Here is a 22,233-nt window from a genome sequence, read left to right on the forward strand (position 1 = left end):
GAGCAGTGAGATGATAGTGGTAAACTTAATATTTCCTGATCAAGAGAACTATATTTGTTGACAGAATTAAACTGCAGATATCACAAACAACGTAATTCTGATAATTTGAGATCTTGAGTGGTACAAAGGAGTTCACTTTACACTGCAATCACAAACGAGACTACAGCCTTTAGCAATAAACTAAGACAACATCATAGCCACAAAAAATCTAACGGGAGTCGCCCAAACATAGGACGTTTTTTTACGCGCTCGAACTCACGGCGCTCCATTGCTGGTTGTCAGAGAATGGTCATGTTTTAATGAATGAATTTTGAACACATTCATCTAAAGAACATACATGGACAAGAAATGTATTCATACTGTTCATGGGCCCTTCACGCTCCGAGTTACAAGCGGCAAACGCTGTGAGACGTTTTCACGAATGTACCTTCTGATTTAGTGCTACGCCAGATAGTGTGCCTAACTTATTACGCTTTGGTAATTTTGCTCTCTTCGGAAGTTGGTGATGAAGTTAGGGAAATGTAAATAGGGCTTGAAGTCTGCTATATTCTAGCTTTCTTTTGACCGGAAAATTTTGACTGTGTGCACTTCTAACGTCATGTGAGAAGGGCTATATCTAGCGCATCCCAGCTCATGTTTTGGCGGGAAATAGGCTACTACGCACTTTGCGCGCGACTCGACGTACGTCTTGCATGCGACCCGACTTACAAAATCATTACGAAAAAACAACACCGCTTACATCAACAATACTCCGTCTACTTATTGGGAAATATCTTCGCCATATCTGTATTCAGTTTCCTTTCCATAGACGGTACCAATCACATGTTAGAGCGTTACAAAGCTGTGCGTTGAGTCGCCGTCCGCCACCATCGCGGCTCCAAAAAATGGCGGGAAAACAACGTTACCAGACGGCAGCGATGTTTACGTTGTTTTCTTTTGTCGGTTTTCTTCTCAACAAACACTTAAAGACCCATTTTTTGTGTGTTTTATGAAGTTATATTTCTTATGTGTATGATAGTTGTATATCTGCTTGGCACAGGTCGTATATTTAGGTGTCAGGCCGTCTAGCTACGCAGTGACCCTCTACTCAGCGTTGCCATCATCATTGTCAAAATACCATTCTCGACAAAACAAGAAATGAATATGTACACATATGTTTTGAATGCAAATAAAAATTATGTGCATGGACTTGGTTTATTTATCTTCCTTATGAGCATAGTCAGTGTACACAAACACGGCGTACTTATGCATAACAAGATCACTAAAATATCCGTCCTAAGTTAGGGCGCGTCCTAAGGTAGGGCAACCCCCGTTACAACTCAAAATATTATTTCATATAGCATTCCTTCACCATCACAGATCAATTATTTTTACACCTATAATACCAACCTAGCTGATGATCTATATCTGATACTACTATTGGTAAATAATTCAAATGCAGAAACCCGGATACTACTATTGGTAAAAAATTCAAATGCGGAAACTATGAGTGGCAAGAAAAGTGGTGATGTTAAGTTTTCAATCTTAAGTGGACAGCGAAGATGCTTCAGTCTGTCTCTTATTCTGTAGTTCTGTAGTAGAATCTTTGATACATGTGTAAATGTGAATGGATCTGTCATCAACAATTCCTTAATAATAATAGAACAAGAGATATCCTGGGAGCATCACTAGATTACATTGAAAGATGCAGAAATATTACTATTAGCAAGCATTGCATTGATAATTTGGTTGTTGCTGGATTTCCAGAGTCGTCTGACAGTTAGTTCCACCAGTGAGTCTTGCAATGTTCCACAGCCTGAAAGAAACAAGATAACAAACATATTAGTCAAATTATGTCCAATCTGTAATAGTGACCGCCTCTGCATAAGGACCATCGTCCATTGTGGTCACTGTTTGGTGACCTCTTGGGTTATTTTCTCAATTGACCCAAGCATTAAAAAATCCAGTCTATAGCGACCATGTGTCTACTGTGGCCATTTTCTATAAGTCTTTTAAGTTGTCTTATGACAGGTTTGACTGTATTGCACTTATTAGTATTGCCATGCGCAGACTTACATCACAGGCCTTGGCTTGCTCCATCCCACTGCACCAGTACCCAGGCCCCAGGCTGCACAGGCTGTCCTTGCTGTCACACGCTCCAGCCTTCTGTAGTGACACAAGGAAAGAACGCACATCAGCACAGTCATTTCTACTGACAAAGAATGCCAATCCACAGGTTTATTTCAAGTGTACAAAATTACCTGTTGGACATGGAAGCACAGCTGTTTTTTATTGTTTAAAAGAGCTCCATTAGTGACAGACTGACAGTACGTGTACATGATACTTCGCGACCTTGATGCGTTTTTTAAAAATTGATGGTGCAGATGATTTGATCTGTTGTGTGCTTTTCTTACCGTGCAGACAAAGTCTGGGTCAAGAGCTTGCTCAATCAGTTCTGCAATGGCATCCCCATACTGCTCCACCACAGTATGGCACTACATGGAAAATAGTCACACATAACATAACATGAAGCAACAGACGGCGCAATATGGACTGTTCTTACAAATTCAAGCCACAAACAAGCTTAAGAAATCAAACGTCTCTTAGCTCCATGAAATATCTTAGGTTTTTGTGAGTTTCTTGTTATATTCATTGTGAATTTCTCGCTAATTCTGTCTGTGCATTTTCCTGCCAGCCTGTGGGACCAACTTTGGACCCAGGCCAAGCCAATTTTCCCATCCTGCCAATCTCCAGCTACACCATCTTCCACCTCACATCCTGTCACACTACAATATGAAAAAAACTACAGACACACACCAATACACAGACTGGAAATAACTCCTCCATTTTCACTAAGAGTAAGGCAACCATATCTTGAATGACAAGTCAGAGAAAGGTATGCATATGGAACAACTCCTACTTTAACCTCTGAAATAACACATGTCTCCCACCTCTGTCTTGATGCTTGACGGCAGGAAGTTGCAGATCTTGTCCACCACCGCCTTGATGTCAGCCTTCGTGGAGTTCTCCTCCAGCAGACCATCCACATACTGTACCAGGATCTTACACACAGGGCACAGCTCTGAGCCCACTCCTGCTGGGAGCAAAGGGTTTCTGTTACTGTAAATCTATTTATATGATAAAATAAAAAATGTGGTTGGGGGAAAGGAGTTGTTTGCTAAATTTGATTTTAACAGTAGGAACAAACATAACAGTCTCAAATGTTAGTGATCAAATATTTGTGATGATAGAATTTTAGTGGATGAATAGTGACCCTTGAGTAGCTAATATTAAGTTACCGTTTAACTTACCAAATCAAGAACTACTGTAGCATGGTGGGTATTAAGTAAGTAACAATAGAAGATGGTCAAACTTTCAGTGTTATCAACAAAGTAAATCAAGCATCCCTACTGAAAGTAACAGCATCCCTACTGCATGCTACAGCATCTCTACTGAATGTTACAGCATCTCTACTGAATGTTACAGCATCTCTAGTGAATGTTACAGCATCTCTACTGAAAGTAACAGCATCTCTCCTGAAAACTCTTTCTGAAGCTAAAAATACTGCTGTTGTGTGGAAAGTAGTAATGTGACAAAAATCTTTCCAACAATCACACCTACCCTTCACAAGCCTGACAGAGTTGGATTCGTCGCACAGGCCGATGGTCTTACAGATGCGCTGGGGGTCCAGCTCCAGTTTCAGCAGCTGAATGACGGCAGGGCCGTACTCATTCACAAAGTCCGTGCACTCGTCACGAATGGTGTCGGGGAAGTGGCTGCACACCTTGTCAAGTGCATCTTGGATCTCTTTCTGATGACACATATTAGTTAGATTTGTTAGAGTGCTGAAGTTGTGCCCAGACATGCATATCTAGAAGTTCTGACTTCTGACCAAAGTTACAATATGTGTACATAGGAGTTCCCACAGGTATACAGAAAAGTTCTAACATGTGTACAGAAAGCTCTCACATTTGTGGAGAAAATTGAAGTTCTCACACGTACAGGAAGTTCTCACATGCTCAAGTCCTCACTCATGTACAGAATGTTCTTACATGTTCATGTTCTCACCCATGTACAGAGCTCTCACATGTTCATGTTCTCTCATGTACGAAAAGTTCTTACATGTTCAAGTTCTCACTCATTTACAGAGAAGTTCTCACATGTTCAAGTTCTCACCCATATACGGAGAAGTTCTCACATGTTCAAGAGAAGTTCTTGCTTGTTCAAGTCCTCACTCATGTACAGAGAAGTTCTCACATGTTCAAGTTCTTGCTAATGTACAGAAAGTTCTCACTCATGTACAGAAAGTTCTAACCTCGGTGGAGTTGGCACTCAGCTCTTCATCCACAAGCTGCATGACGAACTCACAGATGACACACCCCACCGACTGTCCCACCTCCTCTGTCTGGACCACCTCCTTAGCAGGCAGCAGCTCAGCCATGCTCAGGGCCTGCAGGGAGGGGCAGAAGCCGACGGCCTGGCACACCTTTTCTGGATCCTATCAAATACAAACAGCATTTTGTTACTCCACACAGTAATGAGGGATAGAAGAAAGCTGTTTCTATCTAGAGGGTCCGCATCGGGGGATCCTGACAAACCTTTTTAACAAAAAAAGACAGATAATGGAAAAAAAAGTAAAGTGATATACACAGCTGCATGCCTTTACCAGTAAGTGAGAAAATGCATCAACGTACCAGTTCTTGCTCTAAGAGGTTGAAGATGATTGGTCCATATGTGTCCATCAGGCTGTCACACTGTAGATACAAAGCAACAATCGTCAACTATCATAATGCTAAATGCAGCTTGAATTCCACAGATTATCTTGTGACAATGAAGAATTACTACAGGAGAATCCTAGTATATACAACAACCAATGAATATTGAGCGTAGGTCTATACAATCATTTGGGGGTGGGGGGATGGTTATTACAGCAAATCAAATACTTTAGCAGGGCTTCCCTTTTTTTGGTTTCAAACAATTAACAATTAGTTGATGAAGGTGCAGTACAAGACGGCAAAATGTGTCTGTTGCAGTTATGAATTGAAAGTTAATAGTTATTTTAACAACTTACTTCTGCCTCCAAACCACCAAGACGTGAGCAGAAATCGTCCTTGAGAAGTTTGATAAGCTGTGCCTGCAAAAAAATTTAGAGAAGTCCATCTATACTATAGAATCCTCTTCATCAAGTTACAAAATATACAGCATCGCAAAAGCCTCTTCATCAAACTATTGAACCATATTCAAAAAGTGGAAGTGAAATTCGAAAGCAACCAGAAAAAAATCACTCTCGAGTTTCAGCATACTGAAGTTCTCGTTTCTTTCACTGTAACTTTAAGTTCACTGTTTTCACTGTCACCACTGGACCGTGAACTTATCATCACAGTGAAAAACCTATTCATGATTCCTTCACACATCCTTTCTGTAAATCACTTGCTACCACCGTGAAGTTAAAGTTCAGTGAAAATGTCCATTTTTCTTACACCGTGAAATTTTGCTACCGTGAACTTAAAGTGAATTACAGTATCTTAGAAGATATATACAGTATATATATAAACGTATATCTTTTTTACCCTATAGCATATTTCTCAAAAAGTTTACTACACATGAACTATACTCTTTAACATTCATGCAGCAGATAAACCTACCTGTGTGGCATTGTCTGCTACGTAGTCGTGGGCCTTCTGCATGACTTGCTTGCAGTCATCACAGATGCTGTTTGGTCCCTTCTGCGTCTGTACCCAAAAGTTAACAACTTTCAACATCAAAATGTACTAACATAATTCAACCCCACGGTACATGATTCTACCACTCTAAAAAGATACGTCTAAACAGATCTCCAACCCAACGTCTCCAAGTATAATGCACTCCTGTATATCTAATCTGTGCATACCTGTGGGGCGCTGCACTGGAGATCTTTCAAACCCACTGTTTTTCAAATTGGCAGATTTATGTAACCCAGCAGATTAAACAAGCTGAGTAGGAGACACCTCATCTTATCATTTCTGTCTACATGTACATGAATCATACCAGAACACTGGTTCAAAAATTTATTGTGATATACGTTTAAAAAAACAAGGAAAGGCCTTTATCTGAATTTTCAGGACGGTGCAAGGCAAAGATGCAATATCCCAGTGTGCATCAGACTTTTTTCGAGGCATTTTCTTTTGAAAATTACAAGTGATGTTTCAAGATACATAAAAATAGTTCTTGCATTTGTGACGTTAAAGCAATGCTTTTTGCCATCTTAATAACTAATTACTACAGGAAAACAATCTTGAAGTGTATTCCTATACACGCGTATTTCTGGCTTAATACATTGCATAATTATGTAAAATCACTAACTTGATTCAGTATCGTACTACTATACAGGTGAAACTGAAAGAATGCACAAGAGTTCAACTGACTGAAGTTTGACCCATACCTCCCGAAGCCTTGCAATGAAGTCAGATGTAGGGCACAGCTTGATGGCCTTACACACGGTATCAGGATCCTATAGGGTAGAAAGAACAGTGTTAAGGTGGTCTTGTGGTTAGGGTTGTTGACGAAATCTGAAGGTTCTGGACTCAAATCCCTAGCGAACACAAATGTTGTGCCCTTGCGAAAGGCACTTAACACCCCTTTTTTCAAATGATTGAGTGAAAATAAATACCTAGGTTAAGGACATTGTATTCCACTTGCATGCTCTATTAATATCCAGCAAAAAATCCGAGAAGCAAGATATCAAATTGGTAAGGCTGTATATACAATAAAAGGCAACCTGTGTAATATAGCGCTATAGTGTTATTCCAAATAGCAAGTAGATGCAGTTGGTTACGGATTGAGCTCGAGATATATAGACTTACCAACTTTGACTCCAGAAGCTGGAAGATGACGGGTCCAAATGTGTCCATGGTACTGTTGCACTGAGGAGCAATACAAAAACAGCATGATTTTGATTGCTTAACAAATGTACTACTTATCATGCAATATCAACTTCTGTGTAAAGCCTGCTTTTGTGTGAGAAACATTATTATATTCATTATGGATAACATTCAACAATATACATTACTATCCATTGGCTGTCTCCAGGACCCTTCCCTCTCTCCCAGCACAGATTAAAAAATTCATTCATCCGTCCCAAAAATCTTAACTTCACGGCATGAAACTGACAACAAATATCAAGAAGATGGGCTTCCAAACAATGAGTAGGATGGAAAAAATTCTAAAGCTGGAGCCCTGATTCAGACAGCACATTGATACACATGTGTCGTTCTTCATCCTCAGAAATCTGTTCATGTGTGGTTCATGTTATTACACTCTTACTTTTATCTTAAACCAAGTCTTGAATGTACAGAGGTAATTTTGATGCAGATCAAACAGAAACTAAGACAATACTGCCCAGCTTGTATACATGTCACAGAAGAGATTGGGATCCAGGACAATTGCAGATTGTCCAATGACAGATTGGAATCAAAATCTCTCCTAGGCATTGGAATTGGATCTGTCCCAGACTCCCAGTACGAACTAAAATCTGTTTTGATTTAATTTCAATTGGATCTGCCCTAGGATAATCCACGATTCAAGTGGGTTAATCCCTAACTCAAACCCTCACCCAACCCAATCTGTGTTTAATTTAGTAGACTAGTAGACTCACCTCTGCAGCCAGGCCTCCAAGCTTTGCACACAGATGTACTTTCAGGTAATCTATCACCTCTGCCTGTTGATGATGCAAAAACAAAATTCAGGTAGTGGCCATATTGAACATTTCAATTCAGATATACAGCAATTTTTTTCTCACAGAGCAATTTCTTTCAAAAAACATGTATTACTATTGATAAGACATTGAATTGGATCTGAAATACATACAGAACAAACAAAAGATGAGACTGTATTTTGACTAAGACAAAAATCGGAAAACGGCTACTAATGGCAGAAGCCTTCCAGAGTCGAAAGAGAAGATGTTGATGGACAAGAATAAAGAATTCATTGTTTGGTATGCCATATTCTGTGTTCAGTCATTTTTTCAACCTTACAGACCACTTAAATTTCATAATAAAGTCAACTTCTTTTTTGGTCCAACTTCTTTTCTTTCGCACACTTGCATCAGTTTTGGGGTGCCGAGAGTATGTCATCCACACACCTACCTCACTCTTGTTGCTTTTGATCAAGGCCTGAACCTCTGTCATGACCAGCTTGCAGTCATCACACAAGTCATTTGGTTGCTGTGGAAAGCCCAACAATAATCAGTCAATGGCAAAAGCAATGACAAATGCAAGACTCTTTGCAACTTGTGGCACTTTGCAACTTAAGGTGGAAAGGAGGCCTTGTGGTTAGGATAGTTGACTCAAAACCTGGAGGTACTTCGTTTGAATCCCTGACAAGTCCCGATGTTGTGCCCTTAAGAAAGACACTTAACACCAAATTTTCTCAATTAACTCATGCGTAAATGAGTACCTAGCTATGGTAAGGGACGTCTCTTGGGACATTGAATGGAGGGGAGCCACACCTCAAGCATGCTAAAGAACCCACAACACTTATTGGAAAGAGTAGGGGATCATCAACGACTGACACAGCCGAGGACCTCACCTGTTTGACTGGTTTGATCGGCTTCTGCACCAGTGAAATGGTAGCATTCTTGCACAGTCCAATGGCCTTGCAGATCTTGTCAGGGTCCTGAAAAAACATTAGAGCAAGCATTTCGTTTAAAGCACAAGTCCCCAAGGAACTCTATGACATTAACATGTTATAAAAAAATACAAAAATGTAGTAGGTTGCTCTTCAGCCAAAATGATATGACCCTTCAGACTTACAATTTTCTGCTCCAGAAGCTTGTATATGATAGGTCCATAGGTGTCCAAGGTAGTGTTGCACTGGGGACAGAAATATATTTAAGTCCATGCTGACATTGGACATAGAAAATCTCAAAAAATAATATCACAAAGTATATAATAAAGCAAAAGTGCATACAAATACCTATTGGGACCAAACAGGCGACACTATAAATCCTCCTATTTGTTACAATGTTAGACAGCAGGGAGAAGGTTAAGGAATATGCCAAGTAACAATGGCAACCGTTACAGTAATAATGGTAAAATAAACTCACAGCAGCTGCAAGGGCACCCAACTGCATGCACAAATGCTCTTTCAAATACTCAACAACTTGTGGCTGTGAAAGGAAGAAATACATTAAAATATGTAACGTTAAACTGCCATTAATATTCATCTGTTGAGATCATATATATGTCATTTCAAATGACAGCATGATCAAGATATCTCTCATGAAACACCCCAGATATAAAAAGTTTAGATAAATGTTTTATATTATTATATTATAAGTGCATCATAATGGATTACAAAACCCTGCATTGGAGATCTCTTAAGATCAGCATTTTAGCAGACATTAGATAACCTAATTGACAAACACAACAAGACAACAAAATACATTGCAGATGTTCTTGGGCCTCCTATAAAATAGACGAAAAAGGAGATTTGGGTGACAATGCAGAGGTAATAAGATGGATGTAAGAAAAGAACAAACCTCAGTTGTATTCTTGTCAATCAGTTCTTTGGCCTTGGTCACAGCAGCCTCACACTCGGGACAGAGGTCCAGGGGCTAAAAAAAGAAGATTAATATCAATGCGTCTTAAAAGCACAAAACAGACTGTTCAAAAGGATTTATGATTTCAAACAGATGTCATATCACTAGCTCGAGTACCAACCGCAACTTATAATGCAAGAGAAATGCATTTTTATCACTGTTGCAATGCATGGAAAACACATAAGCTAATGCTGCCAAAGTTCCGTACAATTTACAAAATGCTACTGTTAGCTTTGTAGCAGTCAACCAAAACATCTTACGTGGTACCCACCTCTATAGACTCTGTAAAAAGAGTACAAATGACAACTATAGCTACTTTACCTTCTCAGGAGCAGGTTTTTTAGGCAGTTCCTCTTCTTCCTGGCACAGTTTCAGAGCCTCACACACCGCTTGGGGATCCTGTTCACAAAACAAACCAACATTACTGCACCTGAGCCAAGGAAGTGACAACGACCAAATCAGTAAAACATTCCAAAACAACAGCCACTGGCAAAATAAATTATTGACATTCCTTACCAGTTCGGACTTCAGGAGTTGTATGACTTCAACTCCGTATGTCTCCACCAGGGTCTTGCACTATTTAGAAAACAAGAAATGTCCTTATTAATCAAAACTACAATGTGTATTCTTCAAAACACAATGTTAAAAACGTTTTTATGAAGTTCATTGATTTCATGATGATTTTCAATGCATCAAGCCTGCAGACATACTGTAAATGCAGTGATCTAATTCATGGTAGGGAGAAAATGGAGTGTTTGCAATGGTTTCGCAGTTGAAACGAGGTGGTAGGTGGGCAGAAGACAAAAGAAGCATTTTTGCAGTGGTTCTAATTTTGTGGTGAAAAGGTTACCGTGAAAATCATGAACATCAAACCACTGCGAACTTAACGTTGAATACATTTACAGTATATTTTGTCTTCCCTTGTGATACTACAGTAACTATTGTTTCAAGTATGAACTCAAAGATACTTGCAAAGTCTTGATTTTCAACATGGCATGGGACCTTGGAAAGTGTTACTGACCGAATCTTGTAGTGGCCCTGGCAGAACAGCGCAGGCCTTCTCCACCACATCCAGAATCTCCTCCTGAACACAGAAACAAAACAATCAAGTTGGCTTCAATTTTGTCTGTAACATTCACAGAATAAGCCATCGGTGACAAGTTGCTGTTTTTCCCCTATTTAGTCATGAAGGAATCCATTTGACTTGATTTGTGACAATATCTCCTTGTGATAACATAATTTATCAACAGCAATATTCTTGCTGCAATACAGCAATAAAGGTGAACCTGTGAACTGCACAAAAATATCAGCAAGAAAATATACCTCTATTAATGCACAAAAAAAGAAGCAACTGTTGAACAAGAATTTGTACCTCTGTGACATTTAGGCTCAAGAACATTCTGGCCAATCCAACAACTTCTTCACAGGTGTCGCAGGCAGCATCGCTCTGTGGTAAAGATAGATGCATTTGAGACGTAGTGTTAGAAGTAGTCATGTGCCAATGTGCAAAATATCCTTACATGATGACATTACTAATGTCACTTATCACACTATAGCAAAAGTTGAACCATTACATAGTCATGTATATTGCAGGTATTGTTGCCACCAAGTTCAGTAGGGGCACCTTCACTACAGAACTTTGAACAACACTTGCAGCTAGATGTGCAAGGTTAGGTGTGACAGGTCATTTAGTATAATATACATAGTAAGTAGCTGCCGCCACGTTGTGTGCCTGTGAAGCTGGTGTGTTATGTTGAAGGGCATTTATCCTGACTATACAGATAAAGATACAGACAGCGATGGACGACCATTAATGTTTTAGGACATTATCCTTATTCCCAACATCAGCAGGATACATCAGGTCATCAGTCGACGTGCTTTCGCTACGACGGGGTTATACCGCCCTTTTTACGGGGTGACATACCCTTTCGTTGGCTGTCGTACAAGGCGGGGATGCGCCAGTTCTCCCGTCATAAGGTAGCAAACAGATAACATCATCCGATGGAAAGTGAATCAAAGGATCATCAAAAGGAACAGCTTACCTTGACCGCCTGCTTGCTCCACACAGCCTGTGCACAGTGGTCGATGGCCCCACACTCCTTGGCAGTGTCAATACCCTGGCACCAGTAACCAGGGCCCCAGGTACAGCGTCGCTCACCCAGGAGTCCATAGGCTGAAACAAGGTGGCATGGTGGTCTTGTGGTTAGGGTTGTTGACTTAGAATCTGAAGGTTCTGGGTTCAAATCCTTGGCAGGCCCACTACATATAACGTTATACCATTGCATGAATAATTCTATACTTATTTACTATGTTCAGGACCAGTGATAAATCAATTTCCCATACTTCAAATGTTGATAATAATTGTAACAACAAACTTTGTACTTTGGGCTCTTGAACCTATAAGTAACCAAACATACAGAAAAACATGTGCTACTCAAATGATCTTTTCCTGACCCATTCCACACTGATCTATGTGATGCTTTCATCAAGAACTATTGTAATTGTTGGAACGTAGTGACTATTTCCAAAATCACTTTGTGTAGATGACAAGTATGTAAAGATTTGGGCAAATCATGCTCCCTGGGTGGAGATCGGCAATCTTTAACTGCTGTGTACACCGACTTGAGATTGCAGACAACAAACTTTGTACTGAGATGACCTGCTCTCTGACCCAAATCACCCAATTATAAGGGCAGATCTTCTTTGTCAAATGCAATAAAGTGTAGCAACATTAATTATTATTATGATAATATTTAGTTTCAACTGTTTTCAGTAACTTGTATACCAAGTCAGTTGTGTTGCCTTTGTGCATATCTAAATTCATACGATGCCGTCCTTGGCATCTGATGATGTCATGATATGTGTAATAATTATCAGTTGCTGCTGCCTGGATTGCAATGGACTTTAACTTTGTGTCAAGGCCAATCTCCATGTGACCCTGTCTGAGTGTCAGGTGTTGACTGGACCCAGCTAGGGGCAGCCTGACCAATGGAAATGCGGCTAGAAGTTATTTCTCAAGCCAGGCCAAGTATAGGTTTTGGTTGGGAGGGCTAGGAGTGGCCGTGATTTTCAACATTTCTCTCCCTCTTTCTCCTCCTTGAATGAGACTTAAAAAATCCCAGACACTCCTAGCCCTCTCAACTGAAACCTCTGCTTGGAGAATAGCTAGCTAGGACCATGATATCTTTATGTTGGGGTTCCAATACATGCAAATTTACATTTTATTTGGAGGCTTATGCCAGGAATGTCAATGGTTAATGAGCGTAAACTGTTCCTGTTTCTTCAGAAACTACTTTGGTATCCTCTTTATTTGAAAGAGGAAGAACTTCAACTTGAAGAAGACTATGCTGCTTTCAGTTCCCTGTATGATTTCTACAACTCATTTCTATCCATAACACTTTTGATGTCATATACTGTACTACCAAAGATACTGGATTAGCAAAAAGCTGGGATAAATTTCTATATTTCATTCCAAAACTGTTCTGATGGTTCTGTAAAAACCCACAGGGGCGAGTACGCCGCTCCTGGGATTCAAACTCACGCCGATCCCAATCCGCACAGCTTGGGAATTCAACACGCTAACCACTAGGCTAAAAGGTCCGGACCAGTTAGACTGGTCAGTTAGTGGAGGTTGATCACCACTGTTACACTACTCCCCCTTTTCTTTTCAGACTCGTCCCAAGTCTCCGAGTACGACATTCCCTGTGTGATCTGATCGTCACAGGACCAGCGTGGGAACCACTGTAAAAACAAAAGGGGGGCGAGTACGCCGCTCCCAGGATTAGAACTCACGCCGATCCCAATCCACACGGCTTGGTAATTCAACACGCTAACCACTAGGCTAAAATGTCCGGACCAGTTAGACTGGTCAGTAGAGTAGTGGAGCTTGATCCCCACTGTTACACTTCCCAAAAATAATATTCATCCATTATCTAGAGCTTTTGTTATTGTTCCTGTTGAACCTCCTTTACAAATATATTAACGTTTCATGATCCTATCAAAAATGTCAGGTTTGCGTTGGAACACGGTTCTCCTCTGTAGCACGTCGACACAACCACGAGGACAGCGGGGAAGGCATCACGAGGTGATCAGTTCATAGTCCAAAACATGTCAGCCCAGAGTTCAGGAATCATGTAACCTACAGTACAGTACAGGTGATCTACGCAGTTTTCGCTGAGCTATTATGAAAGCCGTGGCCTGGCTTTTTAAACTACCTCTTACATTAAATCAAGACGTCTCTCCTGAACTTAAAGCACATTCTTACCTGTTCCAAACAGCAGGAAGGCGCAGAGGAATCCGAGTCGTGCCATGGTGTACTTCGTGAAAGGAGATGTCGCAGACAGGAACCGAGATCTCTGCTTTCGTGCTCCGCGTTACTAACTGTCACGTGCTCCTATGTCAGCTGATCAAGGATCATCCGTTATATACTTATCATGGAGAGAATAACATGGCTAAACGTCAAGGATTTTTCAACCAAGTGTAAATTTTTCTCGTAATAACTTTTAATGATTATAGAAAAGTATGTTTTACAAACCGTTTTACGTATAAACACTCTTTGATGAAGATAAGAGATCACACCATAGCATGGTTGGATTGTCCCTAATTAGTCATCGGGTCATGAGACGTCCGATCACAGCTAACCCGGAAGTAAAACCCGGAAGTGGTCACCGTCAGCTGGCTGTGCTTTCAGGAATCATGTCCACTGCTAAGCCATGCTGTTTGGTCATCTGTAGTGCAGCTATAGACGGTAGGAGCTAATGGTAGCGTGGTAATGCAGTGGGATGGTGTTTTTTTTTCTGGATAAGCTGTGGTCATGATTTTGGGGAGGTAGATAAGTCTTGTGCTCAGAAAGAAGTGACACAAGTTTGGGCCCTCTGGCAGCACTCTTTAGAACTGCCAAGGAGGTTATATAGTCTATACAAGGAGGTATATTTAACCTCCTTGGTCTATATAACCTCCTTGGAACTGCAGGGGTGTTTCAATAGCAGAATATGGGACTTGAGTAAACCCCAGAAAACACAATATGTGATATTGCCAATGTCATTTTCCTCAGATTATCGCTAAAATGACTAAATGCATGTTTTGTGCAGGTGTGTCAACACAGCCGTTCATCCAGGCAGTCACCCTGCTAAACTCTGCCTTCACACTTCAACTGGCCACACCAAATGTGAGTAGAACTGAAAAAGATTGAGCAGGATGCCAATAAGTTTGAGTTTATTGGGATCCACAATTAGCTTATACACATCTACTCTTCCTGTGGTCCAAACTGACTGGACAAAACTACATGACACATATGAACACCACAGAATTTACATATGTACATAAGTGATAAAAGAAGCATAAGGCTGTGTATATACAGTTATACAAAGTTGACAATATATCAAAGTGTGTTCAGCCAAGTTAACCTCCTTGGTCCAGCAATCCAACTGTGCATGGGCAGGTCAAAGGTGAAGGCCCCTAGCAGGTCAAATGCAAAGGCCCCTGATACACATACTGTAAATCACTTTGATATAGCGGCAGGAAAATATAGCGGTTGAGGGAAAATGGAGTAGGTCACGTCACTTAATTTTAACGGTGGGAACAAACATTACTGTCTCAAATATTAGTGATCAAATATTAGCAATGATGAAATTTTAGCTGTTGATTAGTGAAGTTGTTAAATCAGCTAAAATTAAGTTACAGTTAACAAATCAAGAATTACAGTAAAAAAATGTCTGGACATTGCTATGCAATCCGACTGACGGAGGACATGTATATCTGGACATGTTCAAAACATGATGGAGACGAGAACTGTAAGTCAGGGACCTTCACCTTTGACCTGCTTATGCATATATGGATCTGTGAATATACCTATTATGTTCTGTATTGATAAATGTTCAAAAGGAAGTTTTCACCATCATAGAAAAATCATATTGTACCCTGTAGGGGAAGGCGATTGAGTTTGTGCAACAAGATGATTCCAGTCGGCGCTGGTTGAATGATTTCCGGTCCAAGAGTGTGGCCACACCCACAAGACTGGACGCCATAGATGGTGAGCTCCTCGTTTTCACCTCTGCCCATTTTTACTGTATTTCATATGAATTTTGTACAACAACATGAGCAGTTGAGCAAGTCAGTGTGCATAAGGTGTCATAAAGGTAAAAGGCTTGTAGAATATGATGATTTTCGTCTCAAGTAATGACCAAATCTTTTACCTGTATCAGTGTTGTAGGCAGATCAATCCACACAAACATTACCTGTCCCTAGTACTGAACACCATCCACACATAACATTTCCCTGGTACTGAACACCATCCACACATACATGATCCTCACAAACATTACCTATCCCTGATACTGAGCCCCATCTACACAAACATAACCTGTCCCTGAATACCATTCACACAAACATAACCTGTCTCTATTTCTGAACACCATCCACACAAATATGACCTGTCTCTGGTACTGAACACCATCCACACAAACCTAACCTGTCTCTGGTACTAAACACCACACACACACAAACATGACCTGTCCCTGATACTGAGCCCCATCTACACAAACATAACCTGTCCCTGAATACCATTCACACAAACATAACCTGTCTCTATTTCTGAACACCATCCACACAAACTTGACCTGTCCCTGGTACTGAACACCATCCACACAAACATGACCTGTCTCTGGTACTGAACACCACACACACAAACATAACCTGTCTCTGGTGCTGAACACCATCCACACAAACTTGACCTGTCCCTGGTACTAAACACCATCCACACAAATATGACCTGTCTCTGGTACTGAACACCATCCACACAAACATGACCTGTCTCTGGTACTGAACACCATCCACACAAACCTAACCTGTCCCTGGTGCTGAACACCATCCACACAAACATGACTTGTCCCTGGTACTGAACACCAGCCACACAAACATTACCTATCCCTGGTACTGAACACCATCCACACAAACATGACCTGTCTCTGATACTGTACACCATCCACACAAATTTTGATACATGAGAAACTTGACTGACTCTCCTTTTCTACTACCTTAATGCCTGCAGTTTCCCGTTACGCTGCTGTGCTGGTACCCCCTGCACCTGGTGCCCTGTATGACCTGGCAAAGGATGCAGATGTGGCAGCTGTTCTTAACCAAGCAGTTGCAGAGAGGAGTAAGTGATATCCATAGCCGTAAACTGTGTTTTCTGTAGTACCAACCTAGATGGTACTGGTACATATATTTGACACCTTTTGGTCAAAATCAATTTTGCACCTTTTACTGAATTGCATTCTTACACCTGTTAATACATGTTTATATCTGTTACTGCATTACATTTTTACACCTGTTACTGCATTACATTTTTACACCTGTTACTGGATTACATTTTTACACATGTTGTTTTCAGAGCCAGTTTGTGCAATAGGACTGGGAGTAGCAGGTCTGTGTGGTGCCATGAAAGATGACAGACTGACATGGACCTTCTCAAGTTACAGTTTAACTGGGGTAGATTCAACTTTTAATTAATTTAAAACTCAGTCTCTAGTAACTATAGTATAAATGTAGTATTTTTGTTTTTAGACATCTACTTTAAGGCAACTACACTGTCTTTCTCAGACACCTTTGGTAAAAAGAAGTGCATTTCCTCCAGTTTCCGTGTTTATTTCCTCCAGGGCTGTCTAAAGCTTTAGATTTTTGTCCGTTGTACTCAGTGTTTCAGTGATTTTTTTTGTGGAACAGTTAGGGTCAAAGGCATGCACTTGTGGCAACAAAAAAATTTCATGTCATGGAGTTACGGTTTTGGCCCTCAGAGGTGAAATCTTTGTCCGTTCCCACTAGCAAATTTCCTTGGATACAGCCCAGTACAGCATATTTTCTGGTTTGTAATCATAATGGTATACACTTTCACCCAGTAAGACAGCTGGTATGAAGTTATTCTAAAGTTGATCAACAATCATTGGTATATTATGTACAAGTTTTGTACGTTTAGTTCATTTGTCAGCTCCAGTAGTATATTCTAAGCAATATATGTTGTAGGCAAAATCCTAAAGTCTGTTGCCAAGAAAGTTTTATTGGAGAGCAAAGACAGCACATCACATCCCACCATTAGATCAATGTTCAGAGAAATGAATGGTGACCAATGTCTACCTTTTCTCTTCCCCATATCTTCAGCCGTCTGTGTTGAGTTTAGCGAGGAGTCCATCTTTTGCTAACTTGCCACTGATTATAGAGGACTTCATCAAGGACAATGGTGCAGTGTACAGTGGTAAGGCTGAGACTGTGTCTCCTGTTTGACAGTAAACATGCATGTACAATTGATTTGTTTTTATATATATATACCCGGTACCAGATTAAAATTGAGAAATCGAGAAAGAAACATAAATGTGGAGGTACATTTATAAAGCATTATTTACATTGTACACATTCAAAGCTGGTACTGGTTAGCATACTCATAAATGTGAAAATACTACACAAACATCAAAGTTATGTGCAGCCAATAGATTAACATAAATGATTTTTCATTTCAACAAATTAGAGTGACTTCCCTTTTTGTTATTGTTTAACAGCCAGCAAGGCGGACCAGGTCCATGTAGTGGTTGATCAGAACCTCATCACAGGACAGAACGAAGAGTCGACGGTGGTCGCTGTGCAAAACCTCATCCTCCTGTGCAATGCCAGGTAAAACCATTGGTGGGATCATAACACGGTCATGTAACTCACGATTTTAGTTTAATAGGAAATGAGAGAAAAGTCACATGCCTACTCTAACATCTTTGTATCTGATTTAGGCCCATCCCATTCATACATCTGACTTAGTCCTGTTGGTAGTTAGAAGTACTGTACTTATAATTTGGACAGCAATGTTTTGAATACAATTCCAGTGGTTGAGGCAAATCTTTTAAAATACTTTTTATCACAGTACCATGCACTGTTTAACTAACTGCGACATCATCAAGACTTGTGAATTAAAATACTTATATGTCTGAGTTATGTTTCTTTTAATCACAACTGTTGTTTTCAGTTTTTGACTCTTTAAAAATGTCATTCACAGGCAAGGTAAACAGATGCCAAGCTGATGATGACAAATGCAGCAAAAACATGACATTGGCGAGACTGTACATAAAGGCAGAGCATCTTCCACTCAACATCTACACAAGAACTTCAAGGTTTCCATCATCTTAGACTTTTCCAGCTTTAGCATACCTTCTGGTGCTCCATTGCAAAATAACTCAAAGGTTTGGATTGTGACTCATGAAGTCCTGGAGTAAACAAGTGGCAGGTCAGAAGCTGAACAAGAAAGTATAGGGATGTAACAAGAAATAATGTTAGATAAGAAGCATAGATTCTGGACTCCTATTCCATACATAAAGTCATTCTCCATGTTGTTTGTTATATGCAGGTTATAAAACCTGTACTTTTCAATGTGATTGATAGTATAAAGCTTGTGCAATGAATAATTTGTTACTACAGGCAAATTTCAAATGATATTATTCAAACATTAAATGCAATCAAAAGAACATGAGATCAAATTGTTGCAATTCCATAGCTGGACCCCATGGTTTATGATCTTATTGGATCACATGACATTCCTAGTTCACATGGTAGAAAAAGACATGTGTTTTGTGGCTGGCCTAGAGTTTACCTTAAATCTTAAGTCCTTTCCCATCATCAAAGGAATACCCTACTAACAAGCAATATCTAATCTATAATATGATATTAAAATTTCTCATGGCCAAAGTCTTGTCTGTTTGTGCTTTATGTCCTGCCACTGGCAGTGTGTAGTCCAGTGGTTAGTGATCCTGACTCTGGATCAATAAGTCGTGATCGTAAGTTTGAATCCCAGCTATGTCGCTCACCCGACATGCACGTTACTGGAAAGGGTTGCAGTCCTTTGTATTCCTGGAAAAGAGCTGGGGGATTTGAACAATGAACTGTACATACATAGTGTTTGTCTTCTTAATGTCACGACTATTGGAAGATTAGCTCGTTTGTTCGTTTAGTTCATTTGAGCTACACTAGTTCGAGATCATTTTGATTATTCACTGTACTATAGCAAGACATTATGTCATGGCATCACAGCCTTGGACTGTCTGTCTGGGTACATGTACTCTTGTTAGCACAGTGTCTGACTCTGAGGGCAGAAAGTGACCAGAAAGCCTCCTTTGCATGTCATCTGGGCGGCGGCAGTGTTTTTTGGAGGGAGGGCTGATTCACGATTTTCAACATATCAGGGACAGGTTCTTTTGATGGAGAAATTGTATTGCCGCCCGCAGAAGGTATGCTTTTGGTCTGCTCCAGCAAAAGAAATGATTAAGAATTCAAAGAACCAGGCCCCAATATGTTGAAAATCGTGAATCAGCACTCCCCCAATATAAACACTGGTGCTGCCCAGAAGTCCTGCAATATAGGAGGCTACAACATATCCCCATTGAAAGCTGGTTGGGGGTAGATTCTTTTACCTCTTTCTATAGATTGTAAGGCCAAAAAGTTCCTGTACAGACAAATCATGACAATATTATCATGTTTTCAAAGACACAAATAACTGCAGTTCTAGAGGAAGTGTCCAGGGGGCCCAACATTTATTCATTCTTAATTTCTTTGTTTGGAGAAAAATGGGAGGAAGATCAATTATTCAAATTCAGACTTCATTTGCTAAATTAACGACAATTTTTTGGGGAAATTAAAATTATCAGACACAGATTATGCAAATTAGGCCTTTATTTGACTATTGAATATGGTTCATGCTGAGAACTTAATTATCATGGTGTGGGTGATGAATATTATGCACTGCAATTCCAGTAAATCAGGGCATCATTTGCATGCATAAAGAGAACAAGAATAATGGTGTAAATTTTGGATTATGATGCTGTGGAACTCCTTTGGCTGTTTAAAAAACATTGAGCTGTAAATTCTACCAGAGATGTGTTTTTGAAAAGTGTGAGCTCAGGCAATTATGTTCACAAAAGATCTGTTCCATCTTGTATGGGATAAGGAAGATTTTGCATGCATGGCCCTTCCTTCTACCCTGTGTTATAGTGATAAGACCTTCAATAAGACCAACAGGTATATTATGAGTGCAAATTTACCTATGGACTCAAGTATGAAAAGAGGGAATAAAAGCTTCAAGCTTGTTTTGAATAGGAGGCCTAAAAGAATACATGCTGAGTAAAGACATTGATCAAAGAATAATTCCCAAAAGATCACTCCAGTTGCCACAGACATCTTGATAAAAAGCCCAGAAATGCATGTACCACATGCACAGGTACTGCCATCTTTGGGAACCATGGCATGAGACAAGACAGCAGGAGGCCTCCATAGAAGAGGGTCTGCATGCCCTTTTTCGTGAAGCGTTACGTGCGATTTTAATTCACCGTTAATCGTTACCGGCCGCCCTGAATTTACCGTTAAGCGTTATCGTTATATTACTCGTGAAGCGTTACTGGTCGTTTTAATTCCTCGTTAAGCGTTATTTGTCATCCTGAATTCAATGTTAATCGTTATTGAGTAATTCCTCGTTACGCAGGAAAAAGCATTTCAGTGGGACAAGATTTCAAAATTTTCTCCAGGGAGCACACGGCTCCGGCGAAAATATGTCGGTAGGGCGCCCCCCACAGAATTTTAAGCTGAAACACTTCTATTCATCACTCTACTAACAAAGTTTTCTCCTAAAAATTCAGGAAATTAAGCGTTTCCTGGTTCAAGATTTTACGATTTTCCCCAGGTGCATGCCGGGCCTCCGTCGAAAAATATTGTCAGGGGCGCGTCGACCCCCAAAACTCAAGCTGAAACTCTTCTGTATTTTTTCACAAACAGAGATATCACTAAACTTAACTTACATTACCAGTAATATTTGCCCATGGAAATGCAAGAAATAGCGGTTCAGGGTGTCAAGAATTTTCCCCGGGAGCATGTCGCAGCTCCGGCGAGGTCTGGAGGGCGTGACGCCCCTCAAAAATCAACCTGAAACTCTTCTGTATTTTTTTTTCAAATAGAGATGTCATAAAACTTAGCTTACTCTTCAGCAAAATCCCCCCTTCAGAATGCAGGAAATAGCTTTTCAGAGGGTCAAGATTTCAAAATTTTCGTCGCGCCTTCGGCGCTCGTCATCGTGAGCATGAAATTTCCTGTCGCCGCCGAATCTAAAGGGTTCGGAGCAGGCGTGCCAGAATGGCATAGCGTAATAGGTCTCTTGCCACAAGATAAGGACAACTAGTGGCAAAAAACCGTCGTCTTCAGGGGTGTCTCATGTTCTAAAAATGCTGAATTTACCGTTAAGCGTTATCGGCCGGCCTGAATTTACCGTTAAGCGTTATCGGCTGGCCTGAATTTGCACCTTTCTGTGTCCTGTGGCAGGAATTCATTATTACTAGCCAGAAACTTGCCTGCTTCTTCAGTATTTATAATGAAATAGCTTATTCTCCAAGCAAAGATTTTGATCTAATGTTAGTACTAGTAGTGGCCAGGATTTTTAACGCTGCCCTCCCTTCATGAAGGGATCGAAACCTCTGCTTGGAGAATTAAAATAGCTAGCCTGGATGCCAAATTGTTTCCAGGGCCCACAGGCCAGCTCTTCAGTTCCCTGAGTGCCAGTGGTGCCTGTAGTAAAATTTCCTTGGTGGCATGTTGGCCCTGAAGCCGAGAAGCTGGCCTGTGTAGGCCCTGGAAACAGTCTGGCATCCAGGCTATAAAATAGC

At 40.4% G+C, this 22,233-nt stretch overlaps 2 protein-coding genes across 3 annotated transcripts; one reads left to right on the top strand and one right to left on the bottom strand.

Moving 5' to 3' along the window:
* Nucleotides 1-1,381: 1,381 nt before the first annotated feature.
* Nucleotides 1,382-13,956, bottom strand: LOC136449197 (prosaposin-like). 2 transcript variants are annotated; one of them, XM_066449079.1, is made up of 23 exons: nt 13,821-13,956; nt 11,599-11,729; nt 10,929-11,003; nt 10,578-10,640; nt 10,073-10,132; nt 9,878-9,955; nt 9,497-9,571; nt 9,062-9,124; nt 8,769-8,828; nt 8,545-8,631; nt 8,103-8,180; nt 7,613-7,675; nt 6,822-6,881; nt 6,401-6,469; nt 5,625-5,711; nt 5,051-5,113; nt 4,674-4,733; nt 4,295-4,477; nt 3,601-3,790; nt 2,931-3,073; nt 2,394-2,474; nt 2,056-2,145; nt 1,382-1,795 (listed from the first exon to the last, which is right to left on the bottom strand). In XM_066449079.1, exons 1-23 carry the CDS (start codon nt 13,864-13,866, stop codon nt 1,760-1,762), a joined length of 1,941 nt encoding a protein of 646 aa, XP_066305176.1. In that variant the 5' UTR covers nt 13,867-13,956; the 3' UTR covers nt 1,382-1,759. The 2 variants fall into 2 exon arrangements, with proteins under 2 accessions (XP_066305176.1, XP_066305175.1); XM_066449078.1 differs by having other exon boundaries at nt 2,931-3,076.
* Nucleotides 13,957-14,170: 214 nt separating this feature from the next.
* Nucleotides 14,171-18,629, top strand: LOC136449200 (glutamine amidotransferase-like class 1 domain-containing protein 1). The gene is made up of 8 exons (XM_066449082.1): nt 14,171-14,303; nt 14,647-14,723; nt 15,482-15,587; nt 16,605-16,712; nt 16,947-17,044; nt 17,711-17,804; nt 18,106-18,217; nt 18,591-18,629. The coding sequence occupies exons 1-8, from the start codon at nt 14,174-14,176 to the stop codon at nt 18,613-18,615; spliced, it is 750 nt and encodes a 249-aa protein (XP_066305179.1). The 5' UTR covers nt 14,171-14,173; the 3' UTR covers nt 18,616-18,629.
* Nucleotides 18,630-22,233: the final 3,604 nt, after the last annotated feature.

This window comes from Branchiostoma lanceolatum, chromosome 14, assembly GCF_035083965.1.
Source record: "Branchiostoma lanceolatum isolate klBraLanc5 chromosome 14, klBraLanc5.hap2, whole genome shotgun sequence".
In the NCBI taxonomy this organism is placed as follows: Eukaryota; Metazoa; Chordata; class Leptocardii; order Amphioxiformes; family Branchiostomatidae; genus Branchiostoma; species Branchiostoma lanceolatum.